This window comes from Limanda limanda, chromosome 21 (genome assembly GCF_963576545.1).
Source record: "Limanda limanda chromosome 21, fLimLim1.1, whole genome shotgun sequence".
Taxonomy (NCBI): Eukaryota; Metazoa; Chordata; class Actinopteri; order Pleuronectiformes; family Pleuronectidae; genus Limanda; species Limanda limanda.
The window spans coordinates 11,840,599-11,862,100 of NC_083656.1; the positions used below are offsets into that span (position 1 = coordinate 11,840,599).

Consider the following 21,502-nt stretch of genomic DNA (forward strand, 5'->3'; position numbering starts at 1 on the left):
CATTCCAGCTCTCTCTGGCCAATAAATCATTTGTGTTGGAGAGAGCAGCCAGCAGTATTGTGTAACTTCTCTCCCCCAAACCCTCCCTTGCCTATAAAGCCAAACATGGCCTGACGGACTGCTCGCTCAGTTTGTTCTAAACACTAAACCAGGACACTGACAAAAGGTTTCATTTAAAGCATCAGGGCGAGGGGTTAGCCAGCTCCGAGACAGGGCCGCTAATAAAACAGTGGGGTAGGTGGGTAGGTGTCTGCATATGCAGAGCACAGTGTGTGGTGTGGGGCACTGAGACAGCAGGAATGTGAAATTGCAGCTATTATGATTTACTCTCATTTTCACACATCTGTATAGAAGGAGGAACTATTTTCCATTTAAAATTACATTTGGCTGTACAATTCTTTAAACACAGACAACCGCTAAACTAAACTAGAATCCTGCTCCCAAGCAGGTTGGTGTGGTTTTAAGGTTGAAGGGATGGTTGGCAGCATTGATTAGTTAGCTCTCTGTAGTAAGGCTATTAGATCTCTGTAGTAGAACGTCTCATTTAGATTAAATCGAGTTGTAACCTGGCCTGAGAGCGGGTGTCTATTAAGCCTCTGCCATGGCCTGTGGTAGCCACAGCTGCAGTCAACTGTCTTTCAGAGCTGCAACAGGTGCAGGTGTATAGGATGACCTTTAACCCTTCACCTCAGCCTGGCGACCTGCCAATCCAACCATCTGTTGAGGTCAGGATTCTGCAGCCAAGGTATTTTAGGTGAGAGATAGAAAGTGCAGCCTGAAAATTGTGTCTGGTGACTAGCAAGGGTAAGACATACATTTCATGACATATTTACAGAAACATTTACATACATTTCAACATTTTACAGCTTTGGGTTTTATTTCATGGTTAAGTCTTGCTAGTAAAATCCACACTACCTACAACTCGAGTATGTTGGCTTGTTGCTAATTGCTGTTGGGTGAACCACTTGCTCTTTAATAACCCACTCCAGCTTTACCAGGACCTGGCCCAAACTTCCCATTTCAAGCCACCATGGACTGGCCCACCTCCAGCCTCAACACCTAATCGGCTTAGTGTTGCTCTCCTCCAGCTTTCTCTCCGGCTTAAAAGAGAAAGCGGCAAAAATGCCCCCTCTACTAAATAAACAACAGTCCTTCTGAAATTAACCAATAAATAAATGATGAATTGCTGTGTTCCTACACGAGTGAACATATTATATTCAGATAAAACGTACACACGTCTAAGATCCAGAGTTCATACTGTTCAGTTACAACTGATAGATTATACTACATCCAAATTGCCATGTTTTAGTTTTTAAAAGCATCACTTGCGACATTAACAACTGCAGTCCACACTACTCCAGAGTTTTCAAGTGCCTATGATGGAGAAAATTGAAAAACGCTGCCGGCCCCATCTGAGTTTGAAAACTCTGCGGCTGTGTTGTAATATGGAAGAGGTCACCCACATTCACTGCCTGATTGGTCCTTATCAGTCATGCCTCGACTTTCAGTGGTGTATATAAAACGTGTAGTATATGTTCCACCTCAACATAGGTCCCGTCGTACTCTTTTTACCGTTGCCGTATCTCGTTTGTAGTAGTTTCTGTTACTAAGCAACCAACTGCAGAGTAGACAATCTGCTTCCTGTTTTACAATAGCACCACATGCCAAGTGCACGTGAATGGTCACATGATGTACACTTTCAGTTTCATTAATATGGTCGGAGAATACTGACCCATGTATAGAACTAACCCTTGAATTAACATTTTTCATATTCTTAGTCTTATTTGATAGTACATTTTCTCATTTAACTCTTATGTTTGTAATTTATAAAGTGTTATATTTGAAAAGTGATTGTTTGGGCATATGTGATGCATTCTCGAATGCATGGTTTTCTTTGCAGAATGATAAGATCATGAAACATATCCTCAGCATGACTAGGAATCAGGTTTAATTTTGGGTAGAAGTACTGCGTTGGTGTTGGCTCTTTTGAATAGCTGGGCATTTACTGTAAGAAGAAGCCCTTCAGTCCTGTGGAAAAACAGCCAGCCAGCTGCATTGAGATATTAGATGTTTTCCCAAAAGAACTTTTTTTTCCTATCCTCCCCTTTTTTCCCTTCCCTTCTGCCTGATGGGCTAATTTGCATTGACTTAGCAAGGCTTTGGCAGATTTGCAGTCTCTATCAGAGACGTATTTGAAACCTTACTGCAGGTCTTATGTAATTTCCTCACAAATTGTAGACAGAGTTGCAGAGAATAACTCCTTCTAAATTGTAATTTCATGAGCTTTTTGGAATAGTTTTCACTGAGAGCCAGAACTTTACGATAGCCACAGCATATACTGGGTGCAGTTTGACCTTGGCCTACTTTTCAATGTGCTTTGTCAGTGCACTGTATGGGACACTGCAGTGATCCAAATGCTGCTGTGCCAGGCAACCTTGTTATTTTAGAACTACTCTTACTCTTTTTGCTTTTGTAGTTGAGACTGAAAGCTAATTGTAGAGGTTTAACTCTAGGATTTACTGCTCTACAAGTGAGTGACTGGCACTATTTTGAAGAGAACATTAAGGTGAACAATACTCGGAAAGTGTTGTTGCTAATTAAAACCATTCCAGCGTTCACAGCACCAAGCTGTAATCATTATTGGCCCTTGCAAGAGTAGCCATTGCATTAAAATAACCTGTGTTGGTGAAAATAGCTGTGCTTTATTTAGAAACTAATTGTGGCATCTCTGTGACATGCTTTTGTGCATTTTGCCACTGAGAGATTTGGATAAGTAATTCCTTCCAGCTTCTGAGGTCTATTTCACTGACAGAAGCATGTGAAAAAACTGCTTTCATATTTAGTTTGTCACCTCAGCTCGTACGCTTGTCTTATGTCTCTGATGTTTCTCATATCATCTCATTTCAGTGATGCTTTGGCAGGTGATAACAACAAATAAACTCACAGTGATCAGTTATCACTGTCAGTTCTGTCTGGAAAGGAACTGATAAGCACACAAAAGTATGTAGACAAAGTAGACAAAACATGCATTCATCAAAGATGGGAAACAGTGAAGAAAATAAGAAGTGGAAGAGAGAAGTTTAAAAGTTGAAACACTGAAATGAGAGTGGTCCATATTACAAGGCATTGACCAGCGCGCAAGAAGAAGAAAGAAGCAGCTTTGACGAATATCAGAGGGAGGGAGAGAGGGAGCAAAGAGAGGACAAAAGTTACCAGCCTGGGAAACCACACACAAACACATACACACACACACACAATAACTCTGCTCAGACAGTCTGAGCCTGAACAGCCAGCGCAACATGACACAACTCGAGTGCAGCACCTGTTTCTGCAGCCGGCACATCGACTCCGTCACCACTCAGATGTAAACTGACAGATTTCTCATACTCTGCCGTTCTTTTCCCGCAATTCATTATGATGTCATTGTTATTTCAGACATGACATTCACACTATTGTCAACAATGAATGTCAGAGGAAGGCATACCTCTGCCAAGGCCCAACATTCCCATATGAAACCACTTTTAAATTCACTAGATCCTGATTTTTTAATTTTAATTTTTTGTATCAACACCAAATTGCACACACTCATCCCCTAAAGATGACTGTTTTTTGTCAACAAGATCCATGACTTGTTCTCTAAGAGATGAAGGAAAATGTTGGAAAAACACCTTATCTCACAATGTTAAAGAAATTGAATTCCGTCCTCTGATTCAGATATAGTGAGTTCTTTCCTGCCCAATACTGTGTCCTTCCAAGTTTTGAAGTAATCCATGCTGTAGATTTTGCGTAAATGTGCTTACAAACAAACCAACAAACAATCTAAGGAACAAGGTTGAAAAAACAGCTTCCTTGGGGAATGTAATTGCAATGCTTGTATGTGTAAAAAAAATATATAAAACACTGTAAACAGGCGATTTCAATTGGTGCCCACACACATGTACTTCATTATTGTACCCTGTAGCAGCCAAAGATCTGGTTTGTGCTGTTCCGGTACAGTTGACTGATCAATCCTCGCCCTCTGTTGAAAAGAATTCTGTCATCCTAGCAGAGAAAAAAAAAAAAAAATGTCTTCATCCTCCAACTCTCCCTCTTCTTCCTCTTCCTCCTCCTCCTCCTCTGCAGTTGTCAATTGCTGGCCTCCTGACACAGCATTAAACCACCCACACGCTCTCTCCATTCTCCATGAGAATAGCACTACTGCTACCACCCACAGTTCTCTCTGAAATACCCACTACAAATGTGAAATGTGTGGTGTGAAGATTTTAGTAATTATTTCAACACTGTAGTGTTAATATGCTAATCCTGCAGTTTGCCTTCACTGTCGTGTTGCTGCTGTGTAACCAGGGTTGGCGCAGATCTGAGGCCTTTGCTGTAGTATTCATTTGAAAGTCTTGAATACATACCAGTGGGGTGAGGTGTGTTTGAAAATGCCTGAAGGACTGCACTCAGCCTTGCAACAGTGATGTCAGATATCCACCTTATGGTGTAGCTTGATTTTTTTGTAGAGCTATATGTTTGTCTTAAGTACAGGCAGGGCTTGAGGAAGGTATTACAGCTAAGGCTAAGGTAAATATCATGTGTGATTGTACTGGCTTAAAAAATGTCTTGATACTAGGGTAAGATTAAAGGAGCGTGAGGACTCTGGGGCAGTGATGATTGTAATCTTGTCCACGGCCAATCTGTCAACTCTAGTTCCTAGACTGATTGCTATATAGATCTGTGTTTGTATGATTATTGTGGACTTAGGAAGGAAAGACCAGACTGTAGTTGATATCCCTATGTAGCAAGACTACAGGTGACTCCATCCGTCTGGCACCTGAGGATATTTCCCCGCAGCTGGCTGTCGGCATGCTCACCAGTATCAAAAATGCGTGTTTACCTCTGTTGTCCTAAGTTGCTAAGGAAAGATTTATTGCATAATTGCTGTTATCAGGAATGAGCAGAGGATGTTGGACCCTGAAAAGACCTGATCCTAGGCCATATCCATGAGTCAGGATGAAGCGATGCCACTTCATCAGCTTTCCTTTTGGCTTCGGTGTCTTTAATGACCTGGATGCAGGGTGAAGAGATTGGAAAGTTGGGGCTTGAGAATCTTGCTGTTACACGCCTCAAGAAAAGTTGTGTAAGTTTCCGAGTGAAGCAGTGGCATTTGAATTTGTCACCACACAAGTTGGCAGACAAACCGGCACCTAATACCAAAAACCAGATGTTTCGGATTGACGTACAGGTGCTCTTATCTAACCAGGCGTTTCTTAATACTGAGAGAAAACCAATGAGCGATTGGATGTATTGAAAAAGATGTTGCAATATTCCCCTCAATCACATCGTTAAATGCCATTTCATTCCCTCACGCTCTTCTTAAAGTCCCTTTAACTGCACTTTTGCTTTCCATGACTAGAAATGAGTCGATCAAACCCCCAAAAATGTTGATGGCAGAGGGAGAGAATTTGCTTCACGACCAAAAATAAAAATCTAGAGCCTCAGCCAGCTGCCAAAAGAAGCAAATATTTCTCCTGCTGTGTCATGAGGGAGAATGGGATGTTTTGCTAAGCTGCAGAATCCAAGAGTAAAGAAAGCCAAGGTTGCAAAGGCATACATGCATGGAGCTTAATAATTACCGTTTTCTAAACAGAGATGCTGCTTCCTAATGAACACTTCAGTAATGCTACACAACATTTGGACAGAGATCACAAGTGGGGTGTCCATACATAGTAATGCAGTGTGGAACTTGAAAAGAAGCATTAAGTTTAAAAGCATCCAAGCATGATTTTGTGAATGGTCTTCATTAGCTTGGGCAGTTCTTGTTTATCCTGAGAGGATAAAGTGCAAATAGCCTCCTTCACTTCTTTTGCATATTGCAAAGTCTACAAAATAATTTATGTAAGAAAGCATTTAAGCAAACGGTCTTGTGATATAAACGCTGTCTTAACGTTTGACATCATTACAATAAAGTACAACAAAATAGTACAGGAGATCAATGTTTAATTAATCATTAAATATTTGTGATTAATAAATAAATACCCAAATATGCACTTAATGCAGTGTTCAATCATATTTTAAGTTAATGTTTGCCACCACACCATAGTATTCTTGTTAGGAGAATATTTTCAGCTAAACTTGTTTATGAGTCGTATTTCATATTTTCACATATCCAGCTAAATTAATATTGCTGCTGATATAAAATACCCTCCTGTGCCTCCAGTCATCACAGACTGGTGCAGAGAAACCAAATCTCTGTTTGATTTGTCTCGTCTCCCCTTGAGACTCAATGTTCAATGACTCCCATCGAGACGGCATTCATGCTATTGTCTGAACAACTTCAGAGACAATAATAAGTTTATGCTGGCTTCATAATTTCCATGCTCTGATCACAAAAGGACACTTGTTTGTGCCTCTTGTCTCTCGGTCATTTCCTTGTTGAGGGTTCAGGGGAGGAGTGGCTCGGTGGACTGTGGTGGCTGACAATCCCACATTGTGTGAACTGGTGCTGCTTCACAAAGGGCCCATTGTGGAGGGTGGTGGCCCAGGGAGAGGGGACTGGGTCTAGGCTAGGTGACAGAGAGGTGTGGGTTCAGGGGGCCTGGGTCTGGGGGCTTGAGCTGCAGTGGCTGGCCCAAAGCAGGGGCGTGTATGGTTGCTCAGCTGACAGGGACACACGTGTGACAGGAGTCCCGTGCAGCTCCAGAGTAAAACATATACTCTGCTCCCACACAGCCATCACCCACTTCACATAAGCACTCAAATCTCTCTGAGAGGTGAACAGCGTTATGAAAATAGATTTATAATCAGAGCTGTTGTCAGTCTCCGATTTATTTTCTGCATCCCGGCGAATCCGATGCCGTGATTATGAAACAGGGGGGCTTAAGCTGCTTGTACAACTGTTTCCAGAATTTGAAATATTTTGCCGTTTATCCTCTTCTGACTCCAGCTCAAGGACACGTGTGGTGTACTCTAGATCTGTTTACACAGACAGATCGCTGTGCAGTCCAAATGTCATAGCCTCCCCTTCCCCCTTCCTCCCTTTTTTCTGTTGCACTTCTGTCCCCCTTGACATCCATCCTGAGACTTAATCTTTCTTCTCTCAACAAACCACCGTCATTTCTCCATGTCTGATAGTGACAGGGTTCTCAGGTCAAGCTGATGCCAGTCTCTCAGTCCAGTCTGAAACAGGCCCGGGCCCTCGCCCAGCTGTCCCAACGTCTTATTGCTCTGTCTTTCTGTCAAGCCCGGCTGTTGCCCTGGCCTCTCACCCCAGTGTCGAGAGCCCTTTTGGTGATGGACCGTTTTTAAGCCCCCGGCATAAGAAGTTGAACCAAAACATAATGGCCGACCGAGTCATAGCGTCTGTGGCGCTTATGCTTTACCAGAGTACAAGTGAAGTTGTAAAGGTCATACCACGCTGCCTCGATGTTCAGGTCTCTAATTATTTCTCTGACTCATAGTGTACTTAGATCAAACCTACTATCCAATTTGCTGTGCCAAATTCTGACACTGCCACCCTTTTACAATATACACAGTGGCAACCGAGCTGAGAATGAACGTGACATTTAACAGTGACCAAGTAAACAAGGCCTCTCATCGGCCCTCAGGGTGGGATAACCACAGCCTGTTAACTATTGACTTCTCTGTCCACATTAGAGGCTTAAATTGCCGTGTTACTGACAGGCTATAGTTACATTTGTACAAATTGGATCCTTGAGTTAGATGTATTTGGTTCCAGGCTAAGTTGAAAGTGATCCCTTTTAATTTAGTTTCCAGCTCTATCTCCTAATATATTCCGATTCATTCAAGAGCTGTAATTTATCATCTGTGGCTAACTGGAATCTAGCTTGGAATCACTGTGGTTTTTTGGTGTCTATAATTCCGCCTGTATGTTTAGTGCAGAGAAGGTACGACCCAAGGTCTGTTCTAACAGCTTCCCATGCCCAGGGTGCTCGGCTGCTCGCTACTCATTCACCTGAACAAATTCAATTCCTTCAGTCAACATGAGGTTATCAAGGTTTTTTGAATTTTTCAGGTTAAGTCATGTGGAGGTCAGACCAAGCAAAATTTTCAAAGCTTGTTATATTTATAATGGTTATCTGTGCGCACGTTTTAACCTTGTGCGATACTGATTGATGCAGTCAAAAAACATAATCTAACAAAAACTAGCACAACAGGTTCAGATGGAGCGACATTGTCTCCAGTCATTGTAAATAAGCCATGCACACACACACACAGCCCCTGTGTGCTTACATAAACCTGCGCCTATAAACGTTATCACTGTGCACAAAGTAGTATTATTGTGGAAGTCCTGCGGTAATGTTATTTATGGCTGACAGATGGCATTCATTTCATTGTGTGTCGTTGATCTTACACCTTACAGCCAGGCATCAGACAGATTAAACTTAAAACCGCACGGTGAACCCATGAACTTGCACGGTTTATAAACGGAGCAGACACGCTTGCTCTTAGGTCCTTTCAGGTTCTTTCTCGTGGTACAATGGACAACTTGGCCTTTACAACCAGCTCTATGATGCACGCAGGCTAGATTTAATCATCAATGTTGAAAAAAAGTTTACTTGGTATGAAATAAACTAGATGGAAAAACTAGACTAAACTAAATGCAAGGGTAGAGTCCACATTTTTTACTTTCTAAATTCTTTTTTACAGCTACAAAAAGCACATCATCATTATAGTGTTAATTATCCACTTTAGTCTGGATTTAGTGGCAACCGTCGACTTGCTGAGCCCACCCGAATCGTGAGCAACCACCCAGTTCCACTGTCCTAAAATCACCCTAATTATTACTAGAGGGAAGTTCTCCCTTACAAATAGAGGTACTGAAGCAAAAAGCTGAATCAATTATGTAATTATTCTCTTATAAATGCTGCAATATGCATCTAAAGAAACCAAAATGTCACAGTGAGCTCTAACAAGAACATTTGCCTGTTCCCAGCCTGTTATATCAGCGTGTGGTGTGCCAGGCTTGGCATGGAAATTGATGCTGGGGTGGGTTGTGTGAGAAGACAGGAAGTCCATCTGGAGGGATAAGTGGGCACGTCTGCTTACTTCCCCCGCTTTAACACTTTCTCCACGTGTCTGTGTTGTGTCCCCCAGCCCAGCACTCTACCCCAGGGTACAATCAACATGAACCAGTGCAGTGACGTCATCAATGGTGAGGCGAGGACGGGCCAGAAGAACTCGCTGTGCATCCTGACCTCTGACAAAGAGCACTTCATACGTGCGGAATGTAAAGAAATCATCAACGGGTAAGACGTAACAACCAGGAATGGGATCTGTTCATGTAGGACAATGATATCTATACACGGGTTTAACTGTGGCTTCAGATGTGCAGTATGTTTTGTGTTGCTCTCTCTGTTTAGCTGAGTGGATAGGGATGACAGAGACTTGGACGAGGGACAGTAGTTGTGTGCAACTGCTGCTGCAGCCAAAACCGCTCTGCCCCCTGCTGTCTCCTCTGAGCTCTGCTCTCCAGAGTGTGGCAAGCCACTCTGCAGTGACAGTGCACATTCTTGAACTGCGTTCACAAATCCCCATCTGCCTGCACACAGATCCCAATACACAACCTGCAAGCCTCAATAATATAGTTTCCCCCTGTACCTTGTCCTCCCCTGCTGCACATGTAAAGGGTGATTCAGCACCACTCTCCATCCCTGGATGTAACATACGTAATATTATGGCTATTCTTAGGGAGCTGTGACGCACTGCACCCCCCTTCTCCATTATGCTATCTGCTCACTGTACACCTCCCACTCACCTGTCATCTCTCCCCCAATGTGTTGGTTCTGGGCCGTTACACAATCATATTTGTCACTTCGAGGATGTCATTAACAGAAAACAAGGATGTTTTCTAATATAAAAGTTTTATTTTGCCTGTTTTACTGGTTTTATTAAGCCCCTGATTCTACAGAGTGAAAACTGTGCTGTGTGGGCACTCAGTTAATTTATAGATGTTTCAAGTTTGTGTCTCTTTAGAAAGTGTTTGGAGTAGAAATTTTGATAACACATGAGTGTTCTGTTCAACAGTCACCGACTTGATTATTGTAACCATTAAAGAGCCAGGACTTTCTTTATTTGACAAAGTTACATGAAGATAGGTTCTAAATCTATTATTTACAAATTTTAGTCAGTTCTTTATTGACTAAAACTCTGCACCCTTCAGTCTTAAGTAAATCATGAAGTCGAGATTTATTCAGCAAATCCATGTTTATTTCAGTCATCAGGAGATTTGTTGACGAGGACTTTGTGAACCTTTGAACATATTTTTCGGTAGGACAATACAAATCTTCAGATTTGAGCTTTTCACTGACACATTGGGTTCTGTGTTTGTTTTCTGATATGAAAAGTTCATAAAAGATGTGAATTTATGTTGTCATTTTGCTCCTCATCAGAGTTGGAATGTGCACTTTCGTCAAATTTCAACAAATCACTTCAATGTTTTTTGTTTATTATACAAATAGTTTTACATCATGGACATGCTTGTCATGGCAAATAAACTGTAATTGTTTATTTTTTTGCTGATTAGAACTTGGCCTGCTCATATATTGCATCTACAGTGGAAGCGTGATTTGAACAGTCTGCTTACTGTTTCCGAGAACAACATTTTGAATGACTCACTATTCGTAGGTGGCAGGAGGCTCTGACTGTGTACCCCAGGACCAACAAGCAGAACCAGAAGAAGAAACGAAAGGTCGATCCCCCCACACAGCAGGTAACACAGCGCCTCACACTATCCATGGTGAAGGTTTTTTTTGTATTGCTCAACCTGAACAATGCAAAAAGAGGCAACTGAATCCAGGTGTAGGGGAAAAGAAGTTGTTAAGAGAGATGGTTTTGCTACGGATAATTTCTTGTAATGCCTCTTATGCACGGACAAACTGCAGATAGCAAAGAGAGGATGGTCCGACAACTTCAGTGAGAATACAGATGAAGATTCTTACGTTGAGGAATTTGTCATATTGTGTAATAGTTCTGACACAAATCTCGCTCAGTTTTAAAGTAAATTATTTATTTAACCTATAACATATAAAGGGGCCATTTTTGGCTCCTGTGATGATGTAATGGTCCCACATTGAGGCCCTATCAACACCGTTCAAGATACGGTTATAAACGATCCACATGTGACAAATGGGCTGCTGCCAGCAACAAAGAAAGAGGATATACATACCGTATATTCAAGGACGACTTGTGTCATGGAAGTATGCTGTGTGCAGGCTTTTCATTCCAGTCAAACTGCACCAGCTGTTTACCCCTCAGAGATGACATATTGTTTTCCTGCTAGAGACATGCTCAATAGATTATGTAATTCATATTTCTATTCTCGAGTCACAGGATGTTTTTGTCTTGATAGATGAACGTACTACATGCCTCATGCTTGTCTAAATTAATTGCAGGCTTCATTGGTATACCGAAGCAAAACTATTACAGTGGTAGCATTTGATTGGATGGCTTTGTTGCAGTGTCAGCTGCTGTTACACCTTCCAGGCCTTTGTGATGGCCTTTTAGGGATAATGGCAGTAGATGGAGTAGACACATTTCCGTGTCTCTTACAGTTTTTGTGGCAGTAGGCAAGAGGGCATGTATTTCGCTCCAATGCATCACATGGCCTGAGCGACTGATAAGATCGCTGTCTCCACTTTGATGGCCCATCGATGTGGCAGGATATCTCCCAGGGGCTGTATATTCAAAGGGGGAGGAAGAAAGATGGATATGGGAGGGAGATAGTGAGGCAAAGAGTGATACACAAAGTTCTACCACGAAGCATTGGAGCAAAACACAAATTTATAGACCATAAATGTCATTATGAGTGTGTAAAAGGACTGATTCATACTAATTAGACTATGGTGGGCCTTCACAGTCTCTGTAATTAAAGAGGAAACGCTTAATTTCTAGTGTAAAATTGTGAACATTAATTAAAAACAATACCCTCATAGAGGAGTTTCCTTTTAAATTTCAGAGCTGGTGCCTGTTTTTAACATTACAGTTCTGTCAAAATGGCTCAGAATGTCCGTGCGGGATCCTACAATTTTTTTCCAATTTCACACCACAATGGCCTGAGCCCTTCTTCACTGAACAAAATCCATGTTTGAGTCTGAGAGTTTACAAAGCAATACTTTGGGACTTGGCCACTGAATCCCCCACAAGTGCAGTGAGCTGACCTTGCATATTGACAAATACTGTAGAGGAGGCCAGCCCGGGAAAATATTCCTTTGTAGAGCAATTTAGTATAAGAATGAATTCAGAAATAATGACTGTAAATTTAATTAAACAAAATACACACAATTAAAAAAATAAAGTCAGCAGTCTGAGAGCAAGGTGACGAAACACAATGTTACCATGGGGAATACAAATGCATGTTTTGGTGTAAGCTCCCATTCGCTACACTCAGAGTTCTCCCTAGTAAGTAGAAATAAAAGAAACAGGACTGTATGTATGTACAGCTTTCTTACCATGATAATGGATTTAATGACAAGGTGAAATGTAGGCATATTATATATTATACAGACCACCCACCGTGTACCTCCTTTTTGATAAGAGGCCAAATTTGTGGCACAAACAAGTAACAACTCTCTCTGAAGTTCATTGTCTCGTTCCTCTAATGATGTTGCCCTGAATCCGACTGTGACCTTTACTGAGCTGGTTTTCAGAGCGGAAGTGGTGGCACAGTGATGACCTTCACTGTGTCAGCACTGTCGAGCCCAGATGGAAAAAATATTATCTTGTATCACATAAATTATTGATAATCTGCTTTACACAATATGAGGCGAGAGTCGCTGCAGAGCAGAAATTCATCTGCTGTCATCAAGTCAAGGCCAAACCATGTAATTGCTGACTGCTTTTGTCATTTCATTTTCCATCATTTGCAGTTTTTAGAACAAAAATCTGAAAAGCTGAGTCTAGACATTTTCATGGTTGTCCTTTCACATAGGAAGAATGCAGCTTGGTGTAGAGCATGCAGGAAGCAGGACCTGACGTTTAATTTCTGCAGCGGAAATCATGTGTTTTTGTTCACAGTACATCAACAATGGTGTTGTCCCTTATCACCGAAAGCTCTCGCATCTCGTTGTCTTTCCGAGTTGACTCCTTCTACATTCATGGCTCATCTTTTTCATCCTGAGATATTTTTATTCTTTTAGTTTTTTTCAGTTTTGTGTCCAGCGAGTCGGCATGTTGACTTTAATTTCCAGACTTTTCTCTTTTCTCACATGACCTCACACAGACATTTTCAGGACTACTTTTTCATTTACTTTTTACTTTAAATGTTCAGAGCAACTTTCTCCTGCTTTGCCACAAACAGCCCTTTCGGAAAATTTCAGATGAAATGTCCGCAGTTCAGAGCCGGTTTGAAAGCAGCTGTTGTTGCCTGGGCTGTTTGTTTTTTTTGGCATGAAGAATATGCTGAAGATTATCACAGGTATATGAGGGATGAATGAAGCTCTCCTCCTACTTTTACCGTAGACATCTGCTCGGAGATGGCTGTCAGCACAGTAACTTGTTTACCTTCTGGGTGGTGCCACTTAATTGAAGCACCTTACTCTGGGCACAAAAAGAATTACGTGACAGGAAAACGGTGACAACTAGTCTTGCCCCACGCTGTATACGAAAGGAGGCTGGATGGACTTTGCACTTTCAGATTCTTGTCTTGGCTCTGAGGCAACAGAACTCTTGACGTCTTGTAAAAGTGCTTTGTATCACACATTTGCATGAATTTGGCCCTTCAGACAATACAGAAACTATGAATATGTCAAAACTGATTTTTGTTCTTCCTCTATTGATGATAATCTGCACTACATAGTAAACGTTAAACATCAAAAATGTTTTGTTATTGGCAGGGTCGAGTAACTCCAAGCCAGTGTTTTTCCACTGGAGACATGAATGGACACCCAGTGAGTTCAGATCAGCCAAACTCTTTTATCCTGCTTTGCCCTCAGTGGCTCAAATCCCAGCCCTAATAAAATATATTTATATTAACACCCCCCCAATCAATCCAGGTAAAGGGTGAATAAAAACAACTTTCCTTCTTCAATCTGATACTCAAAGAGTGATTCTTAGCACGGCAGAATGCTTGCGGTGATTGAAAAAGGCAGGATGATGAGTTGTTTGAGGGTCGCTTTGCTTCTAGAAATCATGCTCTCTCTTCTGAATGATTTTGTTGGTCTGCTGATCACCGCAAAGACTCAACTGTTGGTGTCAAACTGTGATTACGCCAGATTGATTTTGATTGTGCATTCAGAAGTCATGTAAAAATGATCTCTACAATTTTAATCTAAGCAATTCTATTCCATTATATTCCAGCTCGGCAAAAATCACCCCTGTTGCTTGTTTTTTGTTCTCATTACAATTGTGTTTGTCTTGAACAGACTCTTTGTTATTTGTCTGCCCATCACTTTCTCTAACCCACACATCCTTCTCTCTTTTACATTGATGGAAGTGATTTTCTTTTGCTCCGTCACTGTAATATTGGATTTACTTAACATATGCACAGAAAATCCAACGAGCACAGAAAAGCAAACACATCAACAGATTTATGGTGTAAAATCATGTGCCACTCAACATTAAGAGATTGCTCCAAACAAGAGAGATCAGTGTGCTGAGATTTTCACAGAGATAGAGCAACAACTCGGTGAGAAAAAACCTGTTATAATGATTTGGTGGTTGTGTTACTGGCACATGATTTCACAGCCCTGCAGTGGAGTGTAGATATTTACTGAAGCACATAATTATAATTATAATAATTGGGTGTATTTAATTATTTGGAATTAACTACTTAGTGTTTAATTTCTCTTTTGATCTCTTTCCTTCTCATATTCCTTGTTGTAGTCTCTGTGTGACCTTACCTCCCATTTTGCCCTCACCTCTTCCTATCCACTCCTCCCAACCCGAACTCCTCCCCAGGAGCCAGGCCCAGCCAAGGTGACAGTGACCAGCAGCAGCAGCGGTGGCGGCAGCATCTCGTGCCTGCCCAGCAGCATTGCCGGTGCCGAGCGCGTCCCAATGAGCCGTGCGACACTGTGGCAGGAGGAGAGTCGCTGGAGCCGGGCCACCATCCCCTGCAGCCGCAGTGCCTCCTGTCTCAGCCAGCTGAGCCAGAGCCAACCAGACTCCAGTATCACAACTCAAGACGGTGAGCACTAAGAAAGGGGCATATGAATTCCGAAGCATCCCATAATGTGCTTGTTTTCGTTGATTCACATCAGTCTCACTGTGTTTTTGTTTCAGATGGTGGCACCATGAACACTGGGCGCAAAGTACGTGTGGAGAGCGGCTACTTTTCCTTGGAAAAGACCAAGTCGGAGCCTTCTCCATATTCTGCACAGCACTCCCAGTCCCCACAGCCGCCTCAGCACCTGCCCCTGTCCTCTTCGGCATCATCCTCCTCTTTAGGAGCTCCAAGTCCCAGGTACAACTCTGAGTCAGAACCTCAATCTTCCCCCTGTCAACCCTCCCAAGACCCCCTCCCTTCTCCAGGTGCCCTCGTCTCCCCCAGCTACTCCACCATCAGTTCCTCCCAGAGCTCGCTGGACTCCGATCCCAGCGTCACCTCGCCCACCTGGGAGGGATGCGTTGGTGGTGGAGGGAGCACTAGTAACGTCGGTAACGGAGGAGGCAGAGTGGGCTGCTCTGGCAGGGAGTATACAACGCTGTCGGACGTGCCACGGGCTCGCAGACTGAGCTACCGGGAAGCCTTCCGTTCAGACAAAAAGCGCCAAGAGCTGAGAGCACGGACAAGGAGTCCTGGTAGAGAGGAGGTGGCTCGGCTGTTCGGGGAGGAGCGCAGGTGAGCGGTTATGGATAAGTGTCTTGCTCGACACACTGCGAAATAATACTAGACAATGAAAGCAAACATGATTAATAATCATTAATGAAGCTTATGCATTGCTGAAAGCATGCATCATAGTTGTCAGCCTGTGGCAGCTGTCCTTGAGCCATATCTTGAGAATCTTTAGCTGTCCACCCTGGCCTCAGAGCGGTTTGCCATTAATGATTTGGGGATTTAAATGCATGTGATTCTTTCTTTTCTATTGATCTCTACCTTTTGCTCTTGCTACTTTTGCTAGTCTGTTTTGTTCTTTCAATCTTTTCCAGGGGCTCCTGAACCGACCTTTCAGAGCTAATGCTCAACCAACCCTTCCATCCCTGTCCCAATGCTGTTCCCTGCTGGTCACCGCTGATTCCTGCTTTCTATCATTTCATCTTAGCCTGGAAGCACACACAATCATACACTCTTCCACATAAATACCTGAGTTTCCACATATACTGTGCACACTTGAAACACACCACACCAATGGTTTGTACTGGTTGGTTATACATACAGTTTCTCGTTTTTCTATCTTGGTCTGACTTCACAAATACATTTACATTTACAATAACAAGTGCATTGCCTTAAGGTAATGCAGACTGTGTTTCCATTGCTGCTACTTCTGCAGATTGTTTTAATCAACATCCTAGATATTTTCCTTTTCTTCTCAAGTTTAATATCTCATCGCATAACACTACTTTTAATTTGTTGGTGTATCTCTGGATTGTTCTCTTTTGGGATATACCTCTACCTCATGTTGCACATTGTTGATTGCAAAAAGGGACTTTGAGTCGAGAATGATGTCAAACTTTCTACTTGTGAATACAACATTACGCTCTGCACACAATAAATTTAAACTGCTGGTTTTATGAGATTGAATTTTGACTCAAAGTTGCTTTCATATTATGCTTTGGTCTTGTTTTTATTCTGACTCTGCCACCGTTTTGCAGCATTATGTTTCTTATGAATAAGTTTATTTTACGATTAAGATTGACGTGTTTTGTTTGCTCAGTATTTTTATCATTCTCAGACTTTTATGTTGAGTGTAACATGAGCTGTGTATAGAGTACGACTTTGAAAAGAAAATCTTTGTGTCTCTTAGGCGTCCACAAATCATCGGGAGGTTTCGGGAGGGTCAGCATGTTGAACATATGGAAACCAGCAGCTCCAGTGAGCCCTCCTCTAACACCGCGCTAATCCAGAGACAAGGTCGCAGCGAGAGACGCTTTCTAGCCAACAAACATGTATGCTATTATCCTCATTCACTGGAACAACTAAATCAAAAAAGATGTATAGGATTTACTGATTTGAATGTGTATTTTATAATCAGTTATATACGCTTTATATACTTGATATTGGTGATATAATTAGAGTTAATTACAATTTAAAATTTTAAATTTATAGGAGATTTCACTGGATGCAGGAACAGACCATTCAGCTCCAAGTTTGACCAGTCCCACTTTCTCCAACTTAAGAAGAGCAAAGTCACTGGACCGCAGAGTCACAGAGTCTTCAATGACAGTGAGTACTAATATTAAAGTATACAGATCTCATAAACAGTACAAAATCACTTTTAGATCCAATTACAAGGATTTAGCCAGTTTACTGCATTCAATAGTATCTCAAGCCAATTCTGAAACACTGTAGTAGAGACTGCTTAAGCTTCAGGTTTCAGTTGAGAAGGTATAAATGTCTTTATCACAGCTGGTGCCAGAGACACAGCAAAAAAAAACCAAATATGGGGTAAAATCAAAACAGACATATTTATAATAATAATCTCAAAACAAGATGGGAAATAAGAACACTGAGTCCAGTCAGAATGTGGCAGATTATGACAAAATTTGGTATATAAGAAAAGATAGTTATTAAGAACTTGTAACAACAAAAAATAATTTTTCATTTCATGTTTTCACGAAGAGTAAAAAAAGCTGGGAGGCACATTCTTGTAGTACAGAATGTGATATTACTGACATACTATGATTTAACTTCAGATAAACGACACACCAAACACCATTGTGACTCCACACTCAAGCACGCGCACACACACACAAATATATTTTTACATATAGCAATGCTGCCTGGTTGCTGAAGGTAGTACTGGTATCTTCCTGGGGTCTGACTCCTTCCAGTCTGACAAACTGCTGCTGATCTGAGGTCTGTTCAGAGGGCACTGCGGGGGTGATCCAGTCAGTGTGTGGTTGGTCTCCCTGTCCAAGCTGCAGCTGCCTGAACCCACTCACACACACATACACACACAGAGACACACGCAATCGCATTCATGTACACACCACTGCCGTCACTGCTACTGCTGATTATAAATAGCCAGCACAGAAGCAGTGTCAGTCGTGTGTGTGTTTGCGGGAGAGACGGAGAGAAACAGATTGTCAGCACATGAAGTGAGGGCAGTTAGCTATCAGAATGACTCTCTGCCAGGCGGTGACACCACACCTGATGAAGCTCACCAAAAGAAAGGTATTGTTGAGTGAGCAGGAGGCAGCTTTGGGACGAATGGTTTACTTTAGAGTCTATAAACAGACCTGAGCTTGGTGTCAATGTGCAGCAGTTTGTGTTTCACAGGAAAAGTCCAGCTCCCGCCAGTCGGTCTCTTTAGCCGGAGCCACGTATCAGGACATGCACTTCCTAAGCTGCAGGGGTGTAAACAAATGCACATAATTGCATCAGTGAAGAATAGCCCCTTTTATATTGACTTCTAATGGAGGGAAAAAACCTTTTGGCGAATCCTGCTTTTCTGTCCTGATTTTCTCTTTGTTTATGTGCTGACAAATGAATTATTAAGAGGTTCAACTGGTATCTGAATTTTCCATTAATAGTGATAATAACACATTGTTTTAAAAGTTTAATTTTAAATAGTCTAGTTGCTGTACTTAATGTCACATCACTCTGGTTTGTCTCTTTAACAGCCAGATCTGCTGAACTTTAAAAAAGGATGGATGACAAAGCTGTATGAAGACGGAATGGTAAATATTTTTCATTCGCAGAATTTAAAGAACTGTCTCATGTCTCATGACACACAACGAGAAGTCGTGGAATCCAATTAATGTTTTTTTGGTTTTCCTTTAGTGGAAGAAACATTGGTTTGTACTAACAGACCAGAGTCTGAGGTACTACAAGGACTCGATAGCTGAGGAGGTAAGGCTTTACCAAGCCACTGTGAAGCTGTTTGATTATATGTGAAATAATATATAAATGTTTTATGTTGATGATGTTTTTTTTTATTCCATAGGCTTCCGAACTGGATGGGGAGATCGACCTTTCCACATGCTGCGACGTCAAAGAGTTCCCGGTCCAGAGAAACTACGGCTTCCAAATCCAGGTGAGTGTTGATTGTTCGTGTCATCGATTGTCGCGCATCATTAATCACCGGTGAAGATGAAACCCATTGTCTGCACTGTTCCTGTCTGTCGTCTCCTGCTAGGCTATAAGCAGCCTTAGTGCATGCAGCTGAACTTGAGGTATCAGGTTTGACCATTTCTCATTTTGAAATGATTCTTTGTTTGGGACGAGGAATGTCGCCTGACTTGTCATGTCTCCACGCAAGACTGACATCATGGTGATCTAAATCTGCTCCAGCCGTTGCTAGCGCCGTGTGTCTCTCTGACCCTGTGTGCCCCTCATCCTTCACAATATGTTTACCTAACCTCCTGCATTTAAGGGCCCTGTCCTGTCCACATTTGCTCATTAAAACATCTTCACAACAACCCTGTAGTTATATTGATCCTGTGGTGAAGCCGATGGTCTTTCTTCATATAATCCTTTGGCTATTAAACTTTTTTAGCACTTGTTCCTGGCAAATTACTGGATGTGCTGTGGCTGGCAATGCACTCATTATTCATTTGATGTCAGCAGGGGTTTTGTTCCTGCTACATATAGATTTATATATGTAGCAGGACCGACGCGATTGCTAATCCTATGTGAGGAGAAGAGGAACTACAAGGTCATTTCTTTTGTTTACATTAGCCCGAAGCAGCTTCCACAGCTCTTTTCTGGAGGAAGTCAGAAATAGAGTAGACGAGGGGATCGTTGTCTCTTTGGCTGAGAACAACATGGGATTAATAACTCCAGTATTTATATCTGCTCTCCCCGTGGTCAGACTGGATAGTGCTGTTGTTCTCTCAGTGGCTGAGCTTCAGTGTAGAGTTGAACACCCAGATGAGGTACTTGGTGTCTCAAACCTGATCACTGTGTGCTTAGAGACTTCAATGCATTAAGTGTGATCTTGCAGAAATCAGACAAGTGCCACTAGAGGTCACTGTATATACAGCTAAGTGTACTTCACACACAGTAAAGCTGAGTTTTAAGGCCAAAGAGTGCAGGATACCTCAGTTTAAAGGTAGTAGCAATTATTTTGAACTCCATGTCCAAACAGACAAGTTTGTGAAGTTGTGTCATATATGGAAAACAATGCCTATCAATTGCTTCAACATATCTTAGACTGCATAGTCCCTCTCGCTGGACTGAATCACAACTGACCGGTTATCCCTCATGATCCCTGGCTTCCCGAACCAGATCTGTTGCCACTGTAACAAATTCACCAAACTCTGTTTAGAATTATTTTTGATATAAAAATGTTCCTTGCTGAATACAACAGAGTAAATCAGAGGAGAAGTGAAGCCAGGCATGTTTACCTCATTTCACTTTCATTTTTCAACATTTATTAATCTGCTCATTAAACAGCATTCAGAGTGGGGTATGAGAATTTGGATAGTAAAATAGAGGAAAGTTTTACAAAATACTCTCGACTCAGTTCAACATGTACTGCATTAACACTACTCTCACATGTGGTTATTATTAAGAGGTTACTTAAGTACATCAGTGAATGTAAAGTGTGTTTTTCTACCCACCTTTGTTTTCAGTAAGAGGAGCTTGCATTGTCTATGGCTGCATACCTTCCTACCGTTATCTAAAGCTTGAACAAAGACATGCTGACATTTTCTTTGACGTGTAACCAAAAGGTATTTTAATCGACATGTTGTCGCCATCCCTGTCAGTCCCACTAATGTCCTCCCTGTCTGCTTCCAGTGCACAGAGGGAGCGTGCACCCTGTCAGCCATGACCTCTGGAATCCGTCGCAACTGGATTCAGGCCATTATGAAGAATGTGCGACCCACTATTGCCCCCGACGTCACCCGGTAAGCCCCAAAGAGGATTAACGCTTCAACCTCTGGCAGATAACAACAGCTCCTTTTTCTCACTTATTTTATTTGAATCCATCTGTCCCCCTCACCCCCTCTTCCCTTCTTTCTCTTCCTCCCTCACTGGGTATGTTCAACCTGCTGCCAGGAAAAACATCTCTCTGAAACTATCCGTTCTGAAGCCCAGGTTGGAGTGCTTGTGTGTTGAATATCTCCCCCCTCCTCACACAGTGATGTAACTGCTCAGCAATGTCCGTCCCAACATGTTTGTCGTCCTACTCTATGTCATGTGATTGTTGAGTAATGTCTCCGTGTCGGTTGTGCCACCGTAGTGACACACGCTGCAATCACATCAACATACGAGAATAATCCACCGGCCCTGCCTCGATCAGCAGCAGAGACTGATTTTGATCATCGCCGTAATGTGACTGTTCACTCAGTAACTTTTGGAAATGGTCACGATACAACAGAAGAATCATAACTGAAATGGAGAAAGAAAAGAGCTTGAGTAGATGGAGAGAGGACCTGGGATACAATCATTAAGCTC

The 21,502-nt window shown here is 42.1% G+C and overlaps 1 protein-coding gene across 7 annotated transcripts in view; it reads left to right on the forward strand.

Annotated features, from left to right (window-relative positions):
* si:ch73-103b11.2 (myosin phosphatase Rho-interacting protein) overlaps positions 1-21,502 on the forward strand; it is a 47,519-nt gene that overhangs the window by 13,595 nt on the left and 12,422 nt on the right. For 4 of the 7 annotated variants that reach the window (XR_009683285.1, XM_061095091.1, XM_061095092.1 and 1 more), the window contains exons 4-14: positions 9,100-9,251; positions 10,630-10,714; positions 13,836-13,889; positions 14,899-15,127; positions 15,223-15,781; positions 16,905-17,046; positions 17,207-17,323; positions 18,724-18,780; positions 18,884-18,952; positions 19,047-19,136; positions 20,843-20,952. Coding sequence is in view for 6 of the 7 variants with exons in the window: in XM_061095091.1 (XP_060951074.1) it covers positions 9,100-9,251; positions 10,630-10,714; positions 13,836-13,889; positions 14,899-15,127; positions 15,223-15,781; positions 16,905-17,046; positions 17,207-17,323; positions 18,724-18,780; positions 18,884-18,952; positions 19,047-19,136; positions 20,843-20,952 (1,664 nt within the window). In the remaining variant the exon portion in view is untranslated. The remainder of the gene's footprint in view (positions 1-9,099; positions 9,252-10,629; positions 10,715-13,835; positions 13,890-14,898; positions 15,128-15,222; positions 15,782-16,904; positions 17,047-17,206; positions 17,324-18,723; positions 18,781-18,883; positions 18,953-19,046; positions 19,137-20,842; positions 20,953-21,502) is intronic. The other 3 variants (XM_061095094.1, XM_061095097.1, XM_061095095.1) reach the window with 2 other exon arrangements.